Source organism: Balaenoptera musculus, chromosome 2 (genome assembly GCF_009873245.2).
Source record: "Balaenoptera musculus isolate JJ_BM4_2016_0621 chromosome 2, mBalMus1.pri.v3, whole genome shotgun sequence".
Lineage (NCBI taxonomy): Eukaryota > Metazoa > Chordata > Mammalia > Artiodactyla > Balaenopteridae > Balaenoptera > Balaenoptera musculus.
The window spans coordinates 165,606,727-165,628,254 of record NC_045786.1 but is presented as its reverse complement, the minus strand read 5'-3'; the positions used below and the strand labels follow the sequence as shown (position 1 = coordinate 165,628,254).

The 21,528-nt window shown below is 36.6% G+C and overlaps 2 protein-coding genes across 4 annotated transcripts in view; one reads left to right on the top strand and one right to left on the bottom strand.

The window, feature by feature from the left end:
- PPP4R4 (protein phosphatase 4 regulatory subunit 4) overlaps positions 1 to 21,528 on the bottom strand; it is a 112,976-nt gene that overhangs the window by 46,415 nt on the left and 45,033 nt on the right. For all 3 annotated transcript variants that reach the window (XM_036843158.1, XM_036843157.1, XM_036843159.1), the window contains exons 4-7: positions 6,693 to 6,840; positions 6,106 to 6,179; positions 3,606 to 3,712; positions 2,670 to 2,777 (exon numbers count right to left, since the gene is read on the bottom strand). In XM_036843158.1, the coding sequence (XP_036699053.1) occupies positions 2,670 to 2,777; positions 3,606 to 3,712; positions 6,106 to 6,179; positions 6,693 to 6,840 (437 nt within the window). The remainder of the gene's footprint in view (positions 1 to 2,669; positions 2,778 to 3,605; positions 3,713 to 6,105; positions 6,180 to 6,692; positions 6,841 to 21,528) is intronic.
- On the top strand, positions 13,397 to 13,874 carry LOC118890370 (40S ribosomal protein S15-like). The gene has a single exon (XM_036843160.1). It carries the CDS (start codon positions 13,406 to 13,408, stop codon positions 13,841 to 13,843), a length of 438 nt encoding a protein of 145 aa, XP_036699055.1. The 5' UTR covers positions 13,397 to 13,405; the 3' UTR covers positions 13,844 to 13,874.

Below are 21,528 nucleotides of genomic sequence, written 5' to 3'. Positions count from 1 at the left end.
GAATATGGTATATATCTATTTGCTTTTAAAAATTTCTCTCAACATTGTTTTATGGTTTTTCAGTGTAGAGTGTAGAGTTTGCGGTGTAGGTCTTGTACATTTTTTGTTAAGTTAAATAAGTGGAATTTTAAAATTTCATTCAAATTTTTAAATTTAAATTTTCATTCTCTAACTATCTTTTGCTAGTATACAAAAACACAGTTGATTTCTGTATGTTAACCTTGTATCCTGAAACATCCTTAAATCCATTTACTAGTTCTAATAGCTGTTTTGTAAATTACTGAAGATTTTCTATGTAAACAGCAATGTCATCTACGAATAGAAAACAATTTACTTCTTCCTTTCAGATCTTTAGACCTTTTAGGTTTTTGTCTTCTTGCCTTATTTCAATGGCTAGAACCTCCGGTACAGATTGAATAAAAGTGATGAAAACTATCCTTGCCAGCTGTTACCATAGGGGGACAGCATTCAATATCTACCATTAAGTATGATGTTAGCTATAGGTTTTTCTTTCATACATGCCCTTTATCAGATTAAGGAAGTTTCCTTCATCCCTAGCTTCCTGAGAGTTTTTAATCATGAATGGATGCTGAATTTTGTCACATATTGTAATGGGAGGATTTTCAGGTTATCTTGTTTAGTATATCACCATAATTAGAAGTCTGAACAACTTTTTCAAAAGTATGTTCTTTCTTTCCGATCTTAGTGTTGTATGTTCTTCCCCTCTAACACTGAAGGATCATTTTGTAGATCCCAAGTCTGTTTTTCTTTTCTCTTTGGTCATCCCTGTACAAGGAGAAGTCTATTCAGCACACTTGTTTTCTTGTAATGATTGTGTATGACCTCTTCATAATACTATTCGCTATTAATCTGATAGTCTAAGAATTGTCCTCTTTGATCCTAAACTGGTGCACAATCCATAGTGGCTTTCTAGTGTTTTGCAGCTTTTATTTCATATGGATATGCTAGCTTGAGAAGAATCTCTTCATTTTGCTTCCTGATCATCTTACTAATAAATCATAGTGCTCACTTCTGGTTAAACTAAAATGGTCAGTAAATCTTCCCTTGCTAGCCACAGCAAACACAAAATTACAAACCCAGTTCTGTTCTGTTCTTGGGCCTCTTCCCAGCACATCTCAATCCCAAATGCCTTACGAACATAACTCCCAGTGCAGTAGTATCAAACCAGTGCCAATCTCTGAAGTTTTCTCTTCCTAATTCCTTTCACCTATCTCAGGGCCTCATCTAGCCTTGACTATAAGAAAATTTCTCTTGGTTAACTATCAGATCTTAACAATATTCCTAATTTTCAATGCTGAAAGAAAAAAGCCTGTGTACCTCTCTTTAGTTTTATGTATTTATCAAAGGGAGAATAAAGAATATGAATCAGGTCTTAGTAATTTTCAGCCAGCATAACACAAAAGTCCTATAATTATGTCTTTAATAATATGTAAGAACTCAAAATTAAATAAATATTATATAACCAAGCATTCTAACTTAACAAGTGCATTCTAACTTAACAAGCTAGGTAGATTCTTTCTAGTTTTACTTTTATAAATTAATCCTTAAGCAATAATCATATATTAATTTTCAGAAGACCCATCCATTGTGTCAACATTTCAGCGACAAAAAAAAAAAAGAATACAAAAAGACAACAGCATATTCTCCTAATAGGTTCTGATCTTGGTTAAGGGGCACAGATCTGGGCAAGACTGAATTAATTATGGTCCACAATGATCCAGAGTCAGCCTAGCCTTAGAAGACCTAACAGAAGGAAAGAAGTTGGTTCTGAGATCAAGGTTAGGGAACTGATTATTCTGTTGAAGTGTTAAGCTTCCACACAATACTTAAATTCTACTCAGCAAGGGTGGACGCAGGACAGAGGACACTACTCCACCCTGAATCTGTATGACATTCTAAAGTATTTCTAAAGCCTTCAATATTGGCCCAGATTTTTTTAAACTTAGCAATTTTAATGGCAACAACCTGATTGTCCTTGCTTGTGAAACAAAGAACCAGGAGAAATCACTGCAATTTCTAGTTAAAAATGAGAGGTTCCAAAGTTTTTTGTACCAATTTAGGATACTTGGGAAAAAAAAACTGTTTCCAAAGACGGTTTTTAGATAAAATTCCCTTTAATATCATACTTACACCTTGACATGAGATTAGTTTTTACAGGTGAAGAGAAGAGACTGCCCTATCCCTCTCCTTCCTGAGCTTCACACACCCCGAAGACAAGGAGACCAACAAAGCAGACACTGGAAGCACAGAGCCGCACAGGAGACAAAGACTTCCACTGAGTAATTTCATCTGAAATGACCCAGTAATACAGCTGCCAGCTAAAAGATATGGTACAGCTATAGTCTGAGCATGGTATATTATATTCAAAGCACGGACATTTTTCCCTTCCTGGATCTAGGGGTTTGGAATGATAAGTAAGTAACTAAGGAAAAAAAGGAAAGAAATTAACATTAACCCACCATACTAAACATCTTCACTTTTATCTCTTTTAATATAAACACATCAGAAGGTACTTATTATCATCATTTTTAAAGATCATATAAAGTTTAGCTCTTTAAAAGCATGCTTTCATGGAATACAGAACAGGATACACATGTCTGACAATCCAGAAATAAAACTGTAACAAAAGGTATTGAAAGTATACTTACCCAATGCCCTGAGCTATATTTTCTAATTGCCGACACATACAAGATCGAACTTCGTACTCTACATCTTGACAGAGTGATTTTACCAAGGGAAGAATTTCTCTTTTAATGCTTAGAGAGAGAGGAAAGAAACATGCAAATGGGTGAGTATTTTAGAATAATTAATATTTTCAAAAAATTATCCTCAAAATCTTAGCTTAATAATAACAAACATACCTTAATAAAGAACTTTATCATTTACAATGTATATTTACATATGTTATTACATTTGGATGTTAACAGCTACTTTTAAATTATGTATATGACTGAGTCTTTTTAAAATAATGGTTAATTTGTAATTGGCAGCTAAAACATCTTAGCTAAGATAAAAGGCTATAAGCAAGTGGACTATCTGATTCTAGCAACCATCAACCAAAATATTCGTCAATTTTATATCTTCCTCTTGTGTCATAATTACACAACATTCCATTCTTTCCACTTGGTATTTATCATCTGGACAGAGTGTAGCATATAAATTATAAGCATTCTCTATAAAACCTCAAAGTAAGATAAATTATTCAATATAATGAATTCATAGCAATGATGGAAAAAAGCTGATGGAAAAAAGCAGAAATCTATCTCTATGTCAATGTTTACCAATTTTTGAAGTCTGTAAGATAATTTTATTTTATCCTCAAAACTACACAAGGTATGTGACAGAGATGACTAAGATGGGAAATAGAAAAAAAAGTTACCCTTATTGATTTTGAAAGGCCATATCAAGAAGAAATGCATCTGAATAAGTAGACTTCTGAGAATTCTATATTCTGTAAATTTAAATCAGTTAAACTGTATACAGTATGGAATAATACAAATCTAATATAATTATTAATAATATAGTCATTATACATTTTAAATCAATTTAATAAAGTAGACAAAAAATTATATACAAATACTCACGCAAGGGCATCAAATTTGTTGGTCAATTTTCCTAAAATTTTACAACTAACTAAACGAGACTGGACTGTTTGGGAAAGTTGCGCCTTGGAAACAAGTGGATTCAAAATCTAAAGAGAAAAGATTTAGAGAACAAATTCACAAAATTTTATATATTCTTGACACTAATGTCAGCTATTTTCTTCAAAGAATATTTTAATGTTCTAAATGTTTTTATAGAACCTCAATTACATTTTGAGGTGCATGTTTGTTCATCACCTGGATCTCATTTTATTTGCCTTCTTGGATTATTAAGGTAAAGATGATGATAAATTATGCAATCAAAAACAATTAGGCAGGGCTTCCCTGGTGGCGCAGTGGTTGAGAATCTGCCTGCTAATGCAGGGGACATGGGTTCGAGACCTGGTCTGGGAAGATCCCACATGCCGCGGAGCAACTAGGCCCGTGAGCCACAACTACTGAGCCTGCGCGTCTGGAGCCTGTGCTCCGCAACAAGAGAGGCCGCGATAGTGAGAGGCCCGCCCACCGCGATGAAGAGTGGCCCCCGCTTGCCGCAACTAGAGGAAGCCCTCGCACAGAAACGAAGACTCAACACAGCCAAATAAATAAATAAATAAATAAATAAATAATAATTAAAGGTGCTAATAATTAAAAAAAAAAAACAACAACAATTAGGCACCAAAAAAATTGAATTAAAGCTTATGTTGAATTCTTTAATGATCTGTTTGCGCATATAGTTGTGAAATATACATTTTTCAAAAGAAAAAAAGCAAGTTAATTATTAGATACCCTGAAATTTGTTTTTGTTCCATGTAGATTAATTTTTACATTTGTCCTGAAGCAAGCAAAACATTATAACTTCAAAAAGATTCTATTAAGGTAATTCTGTCATTTGAATACAACAGCCCAACTCTGATACTGTATTGTGTATGCCCTGGGCACTCGAACTCAACAGCATGACAGACTGCAAAGAATTATGAAGATCAGACCCTGATTCTGGTCCCAGCTATTTAATTTGTCTAAGTAATCTTGCTATTTCTCATCCCAAGGTTTCTCATCTACTTAAAATGGAGATCAGAATACTAGGTGGTACTACGATCCCCCCAGGTTCTAACTATAACTCTAATCAAAGGGTCAACTTTTTTCCTCTCAACAGAGTAGCCAGAATTACTGAATGTATAATGATAAATATAATTTGAAAGTCAAAGATCTGAAATAAAAGGCATATTTAAAAATCTTAAAAATCACATGTTAAATAATATGTGACATTCTAGAGTAAAAACTGCATTCTCATACACCACTAATCAAAAAGTATAAATATGTCAACATTACGTTCAATATTTAAATATGTGTAATCATCTAGATGTTTGGCATCAAGTATACAAACATCCTTATAACTGGGTAGATCTTCCCATTTTCAAGCAAGTGTTTTGGCACTGAGCTAGGGCCATAATCTGTACGAGGGCAAAGAAGGGCAACGACACTTAACGAAATCCACAGAGGACATTTTATTGACTGATAACTCTTTTCAAACAGGACATACTTGAAAGGAAATTCATATAGAAATAATGTTCAAAGAATGAAAAATCATTTCTTTAAAGAATAAATTTCCTAATTTTCCTGTTCTCTCATCTTAATTTGCTAAAACTTTAGAGAAGGGTCTGTTGAACAATATTGAACATTAAAAAGCAAACAACAAATTGGTAACATTATTTGCAACAAATATAACAAAGGATTGGCAACCCTGACAGATAAATAGCACATAAAAACAGTGATCAAAGGATATGATCAGATAATTCCAAGAGAACAGAGGTGAAATATAATAATATATGAGAAAATATTCAACAGCATAATAATCAAAAAATGTCCAATTAAAATGTAATTCCATTTTTGGCCCATCAAATTTAACTGGAATGCTATTGCTGATGAAAGCCCAGGGAAACAGGCATTTTCTCATATTACTACTCAAGAGCCTTAAGAATATTAATGCCCTCTAACCTAGTAATTCCACTTTTTTGGAAGTTACAGTTAAGGAAATAATCTGAAAAACAGGAAAAGCTCTACAGAGATGTTCATAATTGCCTTATTTTGATAATAAAACACTGAAAACAGGCTTAAATGTTTAATATGTAAGTAAAATATTTGTAGCTACTACCAAATGAGTAATATGAGAAAATAATAAAGAAAATAAAGCTAAGTGAAAAACAACCATATATAAATTCAATATGATCACTAACATGGCAAATAGCACCATATACAGGGGGAAAAAATCTGAAATGAAAATACGTCAGAATGTTAGAAGTAGCTAAGTACAGAACCATGATTTTTCTTCCTTCTATATATTGTACTACCCAAATTTTCTGTGATGAATATGTGCTGCTTTCAGAGTAGGAAATAACTTTATTCTTTTTTGAAATACCGTTTCTATCAAAAATGAAAACAACAAAAACCTTAGAGTGACTTAAATACTAGAATTTACAAAAAAAAAAAAACAATGTATTACCTCATGCCTTAGGGTTTCTTTGGGCAATACTTCTATCACAGACAGAAGAGTTTCCAGCCATGCGTTGCTGACACCTGATTGACAAAGATAAAACATGCCAACTTAACTATCTCACTTACAAATTCAGTTTCAACTTAGCCACTAATATTTACAAGAGTATTTAATAGTAAAATGGCAATAATTATTTTTATTACTATTATAAGAAGTTTCTCTATTTTTCTGTCTTAGCCAATATCTGGAAAACATTTACATCTTTAAAATTAATACTGAGGGGCTATCTTTAACCCAAGGTGTGCATTTTTCTTGTACTACAATACTATAAACACAGATGTTGTAAAAGAAACAAATCTAAGAAAAAAGTATATATCATAAGATGAACCAATGGGTCTTCAGGCTTCAAGGGCACTGAATTTTGCGGGTTTTGTACAAAAATAATCATTGCTATTTTTAGTCACACCACTGATCAACTGTTAGGCAGCATAGTCTCATTCAGTTATGGTCATCAGCCTAACATAATTCAAATACCATCACAGCCACATAGAAGAAACAATAAGTACATATACGATGAAGCACGTCAGGCCCCTGACCTGCGTCCCTGTGCTCCAGATGCAGTAGGATGACTTGGAGGAAGGAGTGGGCATATGTATGAATCGACACTGATTCTTCCTGTAGAATGGTCAAAAATGATACCGCAGCCGTTAACTGCATTTCCACTCCTGCAACATGCAGGACCTCCTGTATAATCAGAAAGAGTGTGCTATTATATAGATAAGAGATCAGAAAATTACAATTTTTTAAAAATCCAAGGTCGTAGAAACCAAACATAGTCATATTGTACAAAATAACTATATATGACCTTTAAGGATATGTACTTCCTTTTATTACTTTGAGAAAACTATATTAATCTGCTCCTGATTGTTTAACTTAGTAGACCACATAACGTTTATATCTATTGGGTTGGCCAAAAAGTTCGTTCGGGGTTTTTTGTAACAGCATATATATATATATATTCAATATATATAATTTTTTTTGGCCACGCTACGTGGCATGTGGGATCTTAGTTACCCGACCAGGAATAGAAACGGCGCTGCCTGCGTGGAAGCGCAGAGTCTTAACAACTGAACCGCCAGGGAAGTCCCTAGACCACATAAAGTTTAAATGTCTTAGGAATTTATGAAATAACACTCCATTGCTTTATTGCATAAAAATTTTAAAAAGTACATAAACATTTAGATAATAGAATAGTCATTTTTAATAGATCTCAATTTCTGTTTTGCTCTTTGTATTGTACAGTTTGCCATTCCCACCTATAACAATAATGTCAAAGCTCAATCGCATGTGTTTTTATTACTTGTATTTCTGCTTCAAAAAATAAATATTATGCATTCCACTATAAAAAAGGAATACACTTAAGATTGTGCAAATGTATTTTCCCCTTTAAACAAGTGACAAGAACACAAATTACTACAAAGTAAACTGTATTTTTAAAAAGGAATTTTTTAAAATATAAGAATGCTTTTAAAAATTAATTATATTCATAGCCATCTCCACTCACCTTTTAAAGTCAAAGCCTACATCAGAATAGTTTAACACATCAAAGAGTCAAAAAAAACCCTATCTTTCATATAAACCTCACCAAAGATATCACCTGTACTTCTCTAGAAGACTGTGTGGGTGTGCATAATGCAAAGGCAGCTAAAAGTCTTACTTTGTTTAATCAATTGTGGCAACTACTGGAATTTCCCTTGTATGCCTATTTTATAACTAATAGAGTAAAGTTGGTAGAACAAGGTGGAACTTGCAACCATAAAACAAAGTTTCATATCTGTGATCTTAGGAAAATTAGTCTTTCTGCATTATTTCCTAATATATAAAATGTAAATTATGGCTTTATCTTCTTAGAGATTTGATTGAAATCATTTAAATAGCACTTTTATGACTTACCAACTTGTGCAAACTGAGCATTTACATAATGACCATTGTACATCCAACTGTCTCCTCTCCACTACCCTTGGATATCTGGTAGGAATCTCATCACCTTAACAGACCTCTCCCCAAAACTGGCTCTTCCTCCCACCTTCTTCTAAACAATCAATGACAACTCTGCCCTTCCAGCTTTCAACCCAGAAACTTTGGGGTCATCCTTAACTCCTCTCAGTCCCTCACTTACCATAATCAAATGACCAGTCAATCCTGATCCAAAATCTGACCACCTATCACCACCACGGCTACCACTCTGATCCAAGCCACCATCATCTCCCGCCTGAATTACTCCAATAACTTGCTAACTAGTCCCTGATTCTATCACTGCCCCTCTATTACCTATTCTCTACAGCAGCCAGAGAGATTCTTTTTAAAAAGTCAGATCATGCCACTTTTCTGCTTAAAACTCTCCAGTAGCTTTCCAACCCACTCAAGGAAATGTCAAAACCTTTTCAATGAATTACAAAGATCTGTTCCCAATTCCCTTTTCCCAGATTTCCACATGGTTGGCTCCCTGATCTCTTTCAAGCCTCTATTCTAATGTCACCTTTTCAATGAGCCCTTCCCTGATGACCCTATTTTAAACAGAAAGCCACCCCCTTGCCCCAGCCCTCGCCATGACCCGACGGGTTTATCATCTCCATTGTCCAACATACAACAAGTCCATCTGTTTATGGTCTACCTCCCACATCTAGAACGTGAGCTTCATGACTGCACAGTTTTTTGTCTGTTTTGTTCACTACCATATCCCCGACTCCTACAGCACATGGCAGGCGCTCAGTAGGTAATTGCTGGATGACTGAGTATCTCTCACCCTTTCACCTAAACTTTCTGCTCTTGACGCTCTCTCCCTGCACACACTTTTTCCACATCTCCTAAGAGGTGGCTTCAAGAGATTCTGAAGTGAGTCCTAAAGATTAGGGATTGGTAGAATTAGACACAAGGCAAAGCAAAAATGGATCACATAGAAATGCATTCTCAATTCTCTTTCTGGCACGTCAATGAGGAGATATTCCTGCCATCTTCCACCCCAGTGTCTCTGCAACCGTGATTTAGACCATGTACCCAGAGTCCTTGATTCAGCACGGTGGGACCCCTGCCAGTCACCATGACATATATCATTCTACAGCAGAAGGAACAGACCCAGAGCTGTCAAGTATTTTGCTGAAGGCCAGCAAGCTTGTAATTGGCAACTCTAAGACTTAACCCTTTGTCTGCCTGATGCCGAAGCCAGGCAACAAATTCTTCTTCACAGACTCTGCACTTCCATTCACCATTTATTAAGGCGTGGCTTCCATCAACCCTAAGGTCTGGCAGTGGCTTTACTGTGGCAGATGTTTATGTGGTGGGGTTAATTCCCAGAAAACTGATCACATATTAGGGTGGCTGATTTTTGTGCTGTGTTTTGTTTTAAACTTTTGTATCATACACACAAATGTCATTTTACAAGTTTTTTCAATCAACAGTCAATTATGTATCTTAAGAGTCCCTAGCTGAAAAGAAAAAGAGAAGGAATGATAAGGCGTAAAGCAGAGCAGCAACTGGTCTCTGAAATCAACCCTCCCAAATCCCCCGGTTTTACTGTTTCCAAAACAAACATTTGTTCCACACTAACAATTCTGGATTTGGAAAACGCTTTTAGAAGATTTAATGTGGCCAGGATACATCACTTACAGGTTTCAGAAGGCATAGCTTTTCTTTAGAAACAGAGTGCTTTGCAAAGAAATATTTAAATAAATTGTGAGGGCCACAATGTGCATTCCAGTTCACATGAGTCTGTTGTTTTAGGTTCCAAGAGATGTAATTCTGCCCCTCTTAAAGTCATTAAAGTCCTGGGTTTTGTACGTATGCAAACTTTATGCAAAGGAAGAACATGAGAAGCTCTCCAACTTCATATCTTCTTACTGTATTACTTAGTCTTGACTGCCGCAGCAACATTTGCCCCAACTATTTTGCATTAATTTTCGAAAAATCCTCAAGTCTTATCAGGATTTGGGTTTTTCTCTTGTTGTGCTGACTTCAACATCTGGGACTGTCCACTGTTAAGAAACCAGCACAGACTAAGAGATTTCATCACTGCTAAAATTCAATTGATTTCTAAACATAGTTTTCTGAAACATAATACAATAAGAATTTGATACTTACCAGTTAGTGTTCTCCTCCACAGAGTCACACCCTCTGGACAAACATAGTGAGATCCATACTCTCTGGGTAAATAAGTGTGCATCCTCATGGACCTTGGAAGACACTGAAAAGTAAATTCCTCTATTGCTTAAGTGCATGCCTTAATGCCAGTTACCATTCCTCTTACGTACTATCGTATGGCTGGCATTCCAACTTGAATTCCTCAAAAATGAAATAAGACATTTTATAAATGAGTTAATGATACATTTCCGAATTTAAAAACCATTCCCACTCAAGGAAGGAAAATGTACTAGATGCTTCTGTGTTTAAATTCATTCTTAAGTTAGCATGAATGGTGCAAGAAAGCATTTTGTAAAACTATGTAATGTCCTTGCAGAGAGGGAAACCGCTGTTGCCAATAAACCCGCATTATAATGCATCAAGAAGATCTTTCTCTTTACAATACACAACACAGAGAAGCATAAATAAATCACTGGCTTATTCCGAAAGAGCAAAGATTTTGGGTTCATGCATTTGGAAACTAAACTTATTAAATAAAACTGGTAAACATATCTACCATAAATAGTGCTGGTTAAAGGTAAAGGAATCCTAAAATTACAAAGTATCTTTGTATATTTTTAGAGATAACATCACTGGTTATTTTGAAATTAAATAATAGGGATTTATATATTAAAATACTAAAAACCTAGGACATATAAAATATCTGGGGTTTTGAGGGTCATAAGTGTGGGAATGTTTAGTACCTAACACTAATAGTGAACAACTCTTTTCACTATAAAATTACACTATTTATAAAAGACTTTACAACTGAGTTAAATATGAATAATTGGAACATGCCAACTCTAAAGTACCTTTAACAATTAACTACGGTATCTCGTTCTCTTCCCTAACACTGACTGCCACGTTCCACACTTAAGTAAAGGGTGGAGAGAACTAGTTGAGAGCACTGAAGATCAAAATCGGAGAGGGAAAATAAAGTGAAGGCAGTAGACAAGGATAAAAAGGGTGTGTTTTACCCTTCTTTTAATCTGTGTTTCAGTGATTAGCAAGGTTCATGAGGAGGTACACATAAAATATCCCAAAGATCTCTTTCCAAAAAGGAAATACCAATACCAATACTAACTATCATGTGACTACTGCAAACATGCAATGAAGTATCCAGCCATGCAAAGTCACAAGGACACCAGAAGAAATCAATATATTTCAATACCATGGTTTTGAAACTGAACTTTGAGCTGGACGACCCAGCCAAGTCATTTTTACACATAATAAATTAGAATCATGGGTAATTTAGGCTTGAAATGTAAATAAAGTCATTTAAAACATTGCAAAGAAAGGATGTGCTTATCAAAGAAATAACTGCTTAATGGACACAAGAGTTACAAATAACCATTTCAAATGATCCACTGTAGTCATATTTAATTAAACATTTTTTGAAAAAAATTAGAAACTGTTTTCGGGGGCGGGAGAGGCAGCACTGGAAAGTATGGCAAATTTCTGTAAGCAAGTAATGCTTTCTTTTCTCTCTAGTCAGTCACAGTACTTTTCCCTTCTATCCTAATCTCTCTCTAATGTAGCCCAATGAAAATCTAATTCTGATAATATAATTTTAATTTCATTCTCAGCTATTTATTAAGTACCAACATCATACTAAGTATTCTGGGAAACTGGAGAAAAGTCAAAGACATGGTTCCCTACCTTTGAGGGACTGCTGTTGATTATATACATTCAAATATTGAACAAATAACCATTTAGTTACATTCAAGGCACTGTGCTAGGAGCTGGAGACTTAGCAATGAGCAGGGCTAGCAATGTACCTGTTCATCCTGTAATTAAAAGTGTGGTCCATGACACTCTACACTACCAAATGTAAAATAGCTAGCTAGTGGGAAGCAGCCGCATAGCACAGCTCGGTGCTTTGTGACCACCTAGAGGGGTGGGATGGGGAGGGTGGGAGGGAGGGAGATGCAAGAGGGAAGAGAAATGGGAACATATTGTATATGTATAACTGATTCACTTTGTTATAAAGCAGAAGCTAACACACCATTGTAAGGCAATTATACTTCAATAAAGATGTTTAAAAAACAAACAAACAAACAAACAAACAAAAAAAAAGTGTGGTAAAATCTAAGGATAGGAAGTACAAGGTGCCATAGAGCATCTGCTGGGTGAACTAATCTCCTCTGAGGAAAGGGGATCACTGAGAAGTGACAACTGACCTTGTGAAGAGAAAGAGATAACTAGACAAAAACTAGGATAAAGGAAGGCAGGAAAGCAAGAGGAGTAGGAAGGCAAGCATTCCCGGCACTGAGGAGTGAGGAGGAGGATGGTAGATTCCAGGAGCTGAGAGAAGGTCAGTGTGCCTGGAGCAAATAGTGAAGGGGATGGGGCAGAGGCTAGTGAAACAGACAGAGCCCAAATTACATAGGGCCTTAGATGCATTAAGCAACGGAATATTCAAATTGTAGTTTTAAATGCTTTGAAATAGCATGCTGATTATAAAGTTGAAAAGGATTAGAAAGGAGGGAGGATGGAAAGGGAGGGAGGTAGTGGGTGAGGATCACTTGAACCCTCATAATAGTTTGGACTAGGGTAGAGGTAGTATTGCTGGAGAGAGGTGGGTGGACTCAATATTTAAAACATAAAATAAACAGGATTGTATAAACAAGTAGTAAAAGACAGGTGGTATCAAGGATGACTCCCCACATCCTGGCTTGAAAGCCAGGTGGATAAGAAGGTTACCCATTAGGATAGGGGACTCTGGAGGGAGCCCAGATGTCGAGAGGAAATAGCAGGGGCTCAGTTTTGGACTCGTTAACTTTGAGGTGACTTTGAGGCATCCGAGGAGAGAGTACAAACAGGGAATTGTATATACAGTTCTGATACTCTGAAAAGATCTGCTATAAATAAGAATTAATATAGAATAGATAAAATTTATATAGATGATATTTAAAGCCAAGGGTGTGTGGATAAGACTGCCTACAGAGCAAATATAGACCAAAAGTGGAGATCTGCTACTGCAAAACAATTTCATCCCAATAAAAAAAAAAGGGTGTTGAAGAACTCAAAGTTTAAAAAAGAGATCCATCACAAGTGTTTTGGCAGAATATTTAATTTTAGGTTCTGAACTATTCCTAACACATCATTAGAAAACAATCGAAGAGCCGACAAGATGGCGGAAGTGGAGCAGAAGAAGAAGCGGACCTTTCGCAAGTTCACCTACCGCGGCGTGGACCTCGATCAGCTGCTGGACATGTCCTATGAGCAGCTGATGCAGCTGTATAGCGCGCGGCAGCGGCGGCGGCTGAACCGCGGCCTTCGGAGGAAGCAGCACTCGCTGCTGAAGCGGCTGCGCAAGGCCAAGAAGGAGGCGCCGCCCATGGAGAAGCCCGAGGTGGTGAAGACGCACCTGCGCGACATGATCATCCTGCCCGAGATGGTGGGCAGCATGGTGGGCGTCTACAATGGCAAGACTTTCAATCAGGTGGAAATCAAGCCTGAGATGATCGGCCACTACCTAGGCAAGTTCTCCATCACCTACAAGCCTGTGAAGCACGGCCGGCCCGGTATTGGGGCCACCCACTCCTCCCGCTTCATCCCCCTCAAGTAGCCTGCTGGCCAATAAAGGTAGAGACTTGTGTAGTCCCAAAAAAAAAAAAAAAAAAAAAAGAAAACAATCAATTGATCTGTGTAGGGGTAGAGGTGATGACAGAGTATATGCAGGTATATAAAAAGAAATTATTTGGGATTAATATTGTTCTGAGATTAAATCAAGAAGGAAAAAAAAAAGGAAAGGGAACTTCCTCTTTCAGTAACAGCAGAGTAGGTAATTCTAATCAACTCTTATGATGAGGATAATTTAAAAAGCTGGACAAAATGTAATAATCATCGGCACAAAGGCATATGGAAACTAACAAGGTAGTGAAAAAATTTCGCATCCAAGATCTAAGAGACAATGGAAATCCAGAAAGGTAAGCATGTAATTTGGGGCCTGGTTTTCCCCTAGAAGCATTTGCTGATTCTAGAAAAGGCTCCTGAGAGGCTGAAAACTTAAGCAGCCTTTCTGACAGCCTTACAGAGGCACTGGTAAGCCCCCCAGGATAAGACAAGGGTAATCCTAAAGTAGCCCAGAGATTGGTTCAAGATGGAGGAGTAGAAGGACATGCGCTCACTCCCTCTTGTGAGAGCACCGGAATGACAACTAACTGCTGAACAGTCATCGACAGGAAGACACTGGAACTCACAAAAAAAGATACCCCACATCCAAAGACAAAGGAGAAGCCGCAATGAGATGGTAGGAGGGGCGCAATCACAATAAAACCAAATCCCATAACTGCTGGGTGGGCGACTCACATACTGGAGAACAATTATAACACAGAAGTCCACCCACTGGAATGAAGGTTCTGAGCCCCACGTCGGGCTTCCCAACCTGGGGGTTCGGCAATGGGAGGAAGAATTCCTACAGAATCAGACGTTGAAGGCTAGGGGGATTTGACTGCAGGACTTTGATAGGACTGGGGGAAACAGAGACTCCACTCTTGGAGGGCACACACAAAGTAGTGTGTGCATCGGGACCCAGGGGAAGAAGCATTGACCCCACAGGAGACTGAACCAGACCTACCTGCTAGTGTAGGAGGGTCTCCTGCAGAGGCAGGGGGTGGCTCTGGCTCACCGTGAGGACAAGGACACTGGCAGCAGAAGTTCTGGGAAGTACTGCTTGGCGTGAGCCCTCCCACAGTCCGCCATTAGCCCCACCAAAGAGCCCAGGTAGGCTCCAGGGTTGGGTCGCCTCAGGCCAAACAACCAACAGGGACGGAGCCCAGCCCCACCCATCAGCAGACAAGCATATTAAAGGCTTACTGAGCTCTGCCCACCAAAGCAACACCCAGCTCTACCCACCACCAGTCCCTCCCATCAGGAAACTTGCACAAGCCTCTCAGATAGCCTCATCCACCAGAGGGCAGATAGCAGAAGCAAGAAGAACTATAATCCTGCAGCCTGTGGAACAAAAACTACATTCACAGAAAGATAGACAAGATGAAAAGGCAGAGGGCTACGTACCAGATCAAGGAACAAGATAAAACCCCAGAAAAACAACTAAATGAAGTGGAGATAGGCAACCTTCCAGAAAAAGATTTCAGAATAATGATAGTAAAGATGATCCAGGACCTCGGAAAAACAATGGAGGCAAAGAACGAGAAGATGTAAGAAATGTTTAACAAAGACCTAGAAGAATTAAAGAACAAACAAACAGAGATGAACAATACAATAACTGAAATGAAAACTACACTAGAAGGAATCAGTAGCAGAATAACTGAGGCAGAAGAACGGATAAGTGACCTGGAAGACAGAGTGGTGGAATTCACTGCTGCAGAACAGAATAAAGGAAAAAGAATGAAAAGAAATGAAGACAGCCTAAGAGACCTCTGGGACAACATTAAATGCAACAACATTCGCATTATAGGGGTCCCAGAAGGAGAAGAGAGAGAGAAAGGACCCAAGAAAATATTTGAAGAGATTATAGTCGAAAACTTCCTTAACATGGGAAAGGAAATAGCCACCCAAGTCCAGGAAGCGCAGAGAGTCCCATACAGGATAAACCCAAGGAGAAACACACCGAGACACATAGTAATCAAACTGGCAAAAATTAAAGACAAAGAAAATTATTGAAAGCAGCAAGGGAAAAACGACAAATAACATACAAGGGAACTCCCATAAGGTTAACAGCTGATTTCTCAGCAGAAACTCTACAAGCCAGAAGGGAGTGGCATGATATACTTAAAGTGATGAAAGGGAAGAACCTACAACCAAGATTACTCTACCTGGCAAGGATCTCATTCAGATTCGATGGAGAAATCAAAAGCTTTACAGACAAGCAAAGGCTAAGGGAATTCAGCATCATCAAACAGCTCTATAACAAATGCTAAAGGAACTTCTCTAAGTGGGAAACACAAGGGAAGAAAAGGACCTACAAAAGGAAACCCATAACAATTAAGAAAACGGTAAGGAACATACATATCAATAATTACCTTAAATGTGAATGGATTAAATGCTCCAACCAAAAGACACAGGCTTGCTGAATGGATACAAAAACAAGACCCATATATATACTGTCTACAATAGACCCACTTCAGACCTAGGGACACATACAGACTGAAAGTGAGGGGATGGAAAAAGATATTCCATGCAAATGTAAAGCAAAAGAAAGCTGGAGTGGCAATACTGATATCAGATAAAATAGACTTTAAAATAAAGAATATCACAAGAGACAAGGAAGCACACTACATAATGATCAAGGGATCAATTCAAGAAGAAGATATAACAATTATAAATATATATGCACCCAACACAGGAGCACCTCAATACATAAGGCAACTGCTAACAGCTATAAAAGAGGAAATCAACAGTAACACAATAATACTGGGGGACTTTAACACCTCACTTACACCCATGGACAGATCATCCAGACAGAAAATTAATAAGGAAACACAAGATTTAAATGACACAATAGACCAGATAGATTTAATTGATACTTATAGGACATCCCATCCAAAAACAGCAGATTACACTTTCTACTCAAGTGCACATGGAACATTCTCCAGGATAGATCACATCTTGGGTCACAAATCAAGCTTCGGTAAATTTAAGAAAATTGAAATCATATCAAGCATCTTTTCCGACCACAACGCTATGAGATTAGAAATCAATTACAGGAAAAAAATGTAAAAAACACAAACACATGGAGGCTAAACAATACGTTACTAAATAACCAAGAGATCACTGAAGAAATCAAAGAGGAAATCAAAAAACACCTAGAGACAAATTACAATGAAAACATGACAATCCAAAACCTATGGGATGCAGCAAAAGCAGTTCTAAGAGGGAAGCTTATAGCAATACAAGCCTACCTCAAGAAACAACAAACATCTCAAATAAACAATCTAACCTTACACTTAAAGAAGCTAGAGAAAGAAGAACAAACAAAACCCAAAGTTAGTAGAAGGAAAGAAATCATAAAGATCAGAGCAGAAATAAATGAAATAGAAACAAAGAAAAGAATAGCAAAGATCAATAAAACTAAAAGCTGGTTCTTTGAGAAGATAAACAAAATTGATAAACCATTAGCCAGACTCATCAAGAAAAAAAGGGAGAGGACTCAAATCGATAAAATTAGAAATGAAAAAGGAAAAGTTACAATGGACACCGCAGAAATACGAAGTATCCTAAGAGACTACTACAAGCAACTCTATGCCAATAAAATGGACAACCTGGAAGAAATGGACAAATTCTTAGAAAGGTATAACTTTCCAAGACTGAACCAGGAAGAAATAGAAAATATGAACAGACCAATCACAAGTAATGAAATTGAAACTGTGATTAAAAATCTTCCAACAAACAAAAGTCCAGGACCAGATAGCTTCACAGGTGAATTCTATCAAACATTTAGAGAAAAGTTAACACCCATCCTTCTCAAACTCTTCCAAAAAACTGCAGAGGAAGGAACACCCCTAAACTCATTCTATGAGGCCACCATCACCCTGATACCAAAACCAGACAAAGATACTACTAAAAAAGAAAATTACAGACCAATATCACTGATGAATATAGATGCAAAAATCCTCAACAAGATACTAGCAAACAGAATCCAACAACACATTAAAAGGATCATACACCATGATCAAGTGGGATCTATCCCAGGGATGCAAGGATTCTTCAATATATGCAAATCAATCAGTGTGATACACCACATTAACAAATTGAAGAATAAAAACCATATGATCATCTCAATAGATGCAGAAAAAGCTTTTGACAAAATTCAACACCCATTTATGATAAAAACTCTCCAGAAAGTGGGCATAGAGGGAACCTACCTCAACATAATAAAGGCCATATACGACAAACCCACAGCAAACATCATTCTCAATGGTGAAAAACTGAAAGCATTTCCTCTAAGATCAGGAACAAGACAAGGATGTCCACTCTCACCACTACTATTTAACACAGTTTTGGAAGTCATAGCCATGGCAATCAGAGAAGAAAAAGAAATAAAAGGAATACAAATTGGAAAAGAAGTAAAGCTGTCACTGTTTGCAGATGACATGATACTCTACATAGAGAATCCTAAACATGCCACCAGAAAACTACTAGAGCTAATCAATGAAGCTGGTAAAGTAGAAGGATACAAAATTAATGCACAGAAATCTCTTACATTCCTTTATACTAATGATGAAAAATCTGAAAGAGAAATTAAGGAAACACTTCCATTTACCATTGCAACAAAAAGAATAAAATACCTAGGAATAAACCTACCTAGGGAGACAAAAGAACTGTACTCAGAAAACTATAAGACACTGATGAAAGAAATTAAAGATGATACAAACAGATGGAGAGATATAGCATGTTCTTGGATTGGAAGAATCAATATTGTGAAAATGACTATACTACCCAAAGCAATTTACAGATTCAATGCAATCCTTATCAAATTACCAACGGCATTTTTTACAGAACTAGAATAATAAATCTTAAAATTTGTATGGAGACACAAAAGACCCTGAAAAAACTAAAGCAGTCTTGAGGGAAAAAAATGGAGCTGGAGGAATCAGACTCCCTGACTTCAGACTATACTACAAAGCTACAAGTAATCAAGACAATATGGTACTGGCACAAAAACAGAAATACAGGTCAATGGAACAGGATAGAAAACCCAGAGATAAACCCAGGCACCTATGGTCAACTAATCCATGACAAAGGAGGCAAGGATATACAACAGAGAAAGACAGTCTCTTCAATAAGTGGTGTTGGGAAAACTGGACAGCTACATGTAAAAGAATGAAATTAGAACACTCCCTAACACCATACACAAAAATAAACTCAAAATGGATTAAAGATCTAAATGTAAGGCCAGACACTATACAACTCTTAGAGGAAAACAAGGGTAGAACATTCTATGACATAATTCACAGCAAGATCTTTTTTGACCCATCTCCTAGAGAAATGGAAATAAAAACAAAAATAGGGCTTCCCTGGTGGCGCAGTGGTTGAGAATCTGCCTGCCAATGCAGGGGACACGGGTTCGAGCCCTGGTCTGGGAAGATCCCACATGCCGCGGAGCGGCTAGGCCCGTGAGCCACAACTACTGAGCCTGCGCATCTGGAGCCTGTGCTCCCCAACGAGAGAGGCCGTGATAGTGAGAGGCCCACGCACCGCGATGAAGAGTGGCCCCCACTTGCCACAACTGGAGAAAGCCCTCGCACAGAGACGAAGACCCAACACAGCCATAAATTTTAAAAAAAGGAAATACTAAGGGGTATTTTTCTTCAGGCAGAAGAAAAATGATTCCAAATGAAAACACTACAGGCAACAAAAAATGACAAATATGTGGGTAAATCTAAATAAATATTGATTATATAAAACAGTAATAACTGTGAGTCTTGAAATACATAAATAATTAAAATATCTGACAACAATAACACAAAAATAAGAGCTCTTATATTATCAGAAAGAAGGTAAAAATACCAATGAACATTAAACTTCGGTAATGTGTCTTTGTTATAATCCCAGAGGTCACTAACAAAGTAAAAGAGAGTTCCAAGCTGATGGGAGGGGGCGGAAAATAAAGTAATAAAACCACTTCATTAATTCAAAAAAAGGAAATAATTGACAAAAAAAGAACACCAAACAGAAAAAACAAATAAATAGTAAGATAATATATGCAATTAAAAGTAAATGGATGAAATGTTCTAATTAAAACAGAGTCAGATTGGATAAAAAATAAAACCCAAACATGTTGTTTACAAAATTAATCTAAAACATTAGGATAAACCACAGAGTGGAAGAAGATATTTCAATACATAACCAACAAAGGACTTGGATTCAGAATATATAAACATTAGTTTGTGGTATATTATATGGATATACCACAATTTGTTTATCCATTCACCTGTTGATGGCCATGTGGATTATTTTTCATTTCGACTATTACAAATAGAGTTGCAATGATATTACTGCAATAATTACAATTGTAATTATTATTACAATTATATACAAGTCTTTATATAAACACTTGCTTTAATTTCTCTTAATCCTTAGAAGTGAACTGGTTGAGTGATTCAATAGGTGTATGTTTAAACTTCTGAGAAACTGCCAAACTGTTTCCCTAAGTGATTGTACAATTTTATTGATACATTTCCACCAACAGTGTATGAGAGTTTGAGTTGCTCCACATTCTTGCCTATATTTAGTATTATCAGGGTTTTGTTAGTACATATATTCTAACAGGTGTATAAATTTATTTGCATTTATCTAATGACTAATGATACTGAACATCTTTCGTTTATTGGCTATCCACAAATCTTTGGTGAAGTATCCGTTTAAATTTCTTGCCCTTTTTTAAATTGGGTTGTTTTATTACTGAGTCTTGAGAGTTCTTTGTGTATTCTGAACACATATGCTTTATCACGCATATGATTTATATTTTCTCCCATTCCATGACTTATTTTTTCATTCTCTTAACTGCCTTCTGAAGAGCAAAAGCTTTACACTTTCATGAAATCAAATTTATCAAATTTTTCTTCTATGGATCATGCTTTTAGTATCAATATATAAAGAAATCTTTGTGTAACCCAAGGTCACAAAGATTTAGTCTTATGTTTTCTTCTAGAAGTTTTTACGATTTTAGTTTTTAACACTCAAGTTTATGATCTATTTGGGGTTAACTTCTGTATATGGTACAAAGTATGGACTTTTTTCTCAACTGACCCAGCACTATTTGTTGAAAGGACTATCCTCTCTGCAATGAATTGCCTTTGTACCTGTGTTAAAATCAACTGGGAACATATCTATGGGCTTTTTAAAAATCTCCCCGTATGTCCCACTGATTTGTCTTTATACCAGTATTCATAGTCTTAATTACTATGCTGTATATTATGTCTCAAAATCAGGTAATAGAAGTCTTCCAACTTTCTCTTTTTCAAAATTGTTTTGGCTATTCTAAGCCCTTTGAATTTTCATATGAATTTGAGAATTCACTTACTTTCTACAACAGAAAAAACCCCTAACCTGCTGGAATTATTATTTTGCATTAAATATATAGATTTATCTGAGAAGAACTGACATAATAATATTGAATCTTCTGATCCATGAACGTGGTGTATCTCCATTCACTTAGTTCTTTTATTATTTCTCTCAGCAATGTTCTATAGTTTTCAGTATACAGGTCTTAACACATTTATCAGATTTATCCCTAAGTATTACATACTTTAACTGTTTAAGAAAAACTTCAATTTCCAATTGCTT

Bases quoted from the DNA above. Each gene is read 5' to 3' on its own strand.
- LOC118890370 (XM_036843160.1), top strand. From the start codon at position 13,406: ATGGCGGAAGTGGAGCAGAAGAAGAAGCGGACCTTTCGCAAGTTCACC.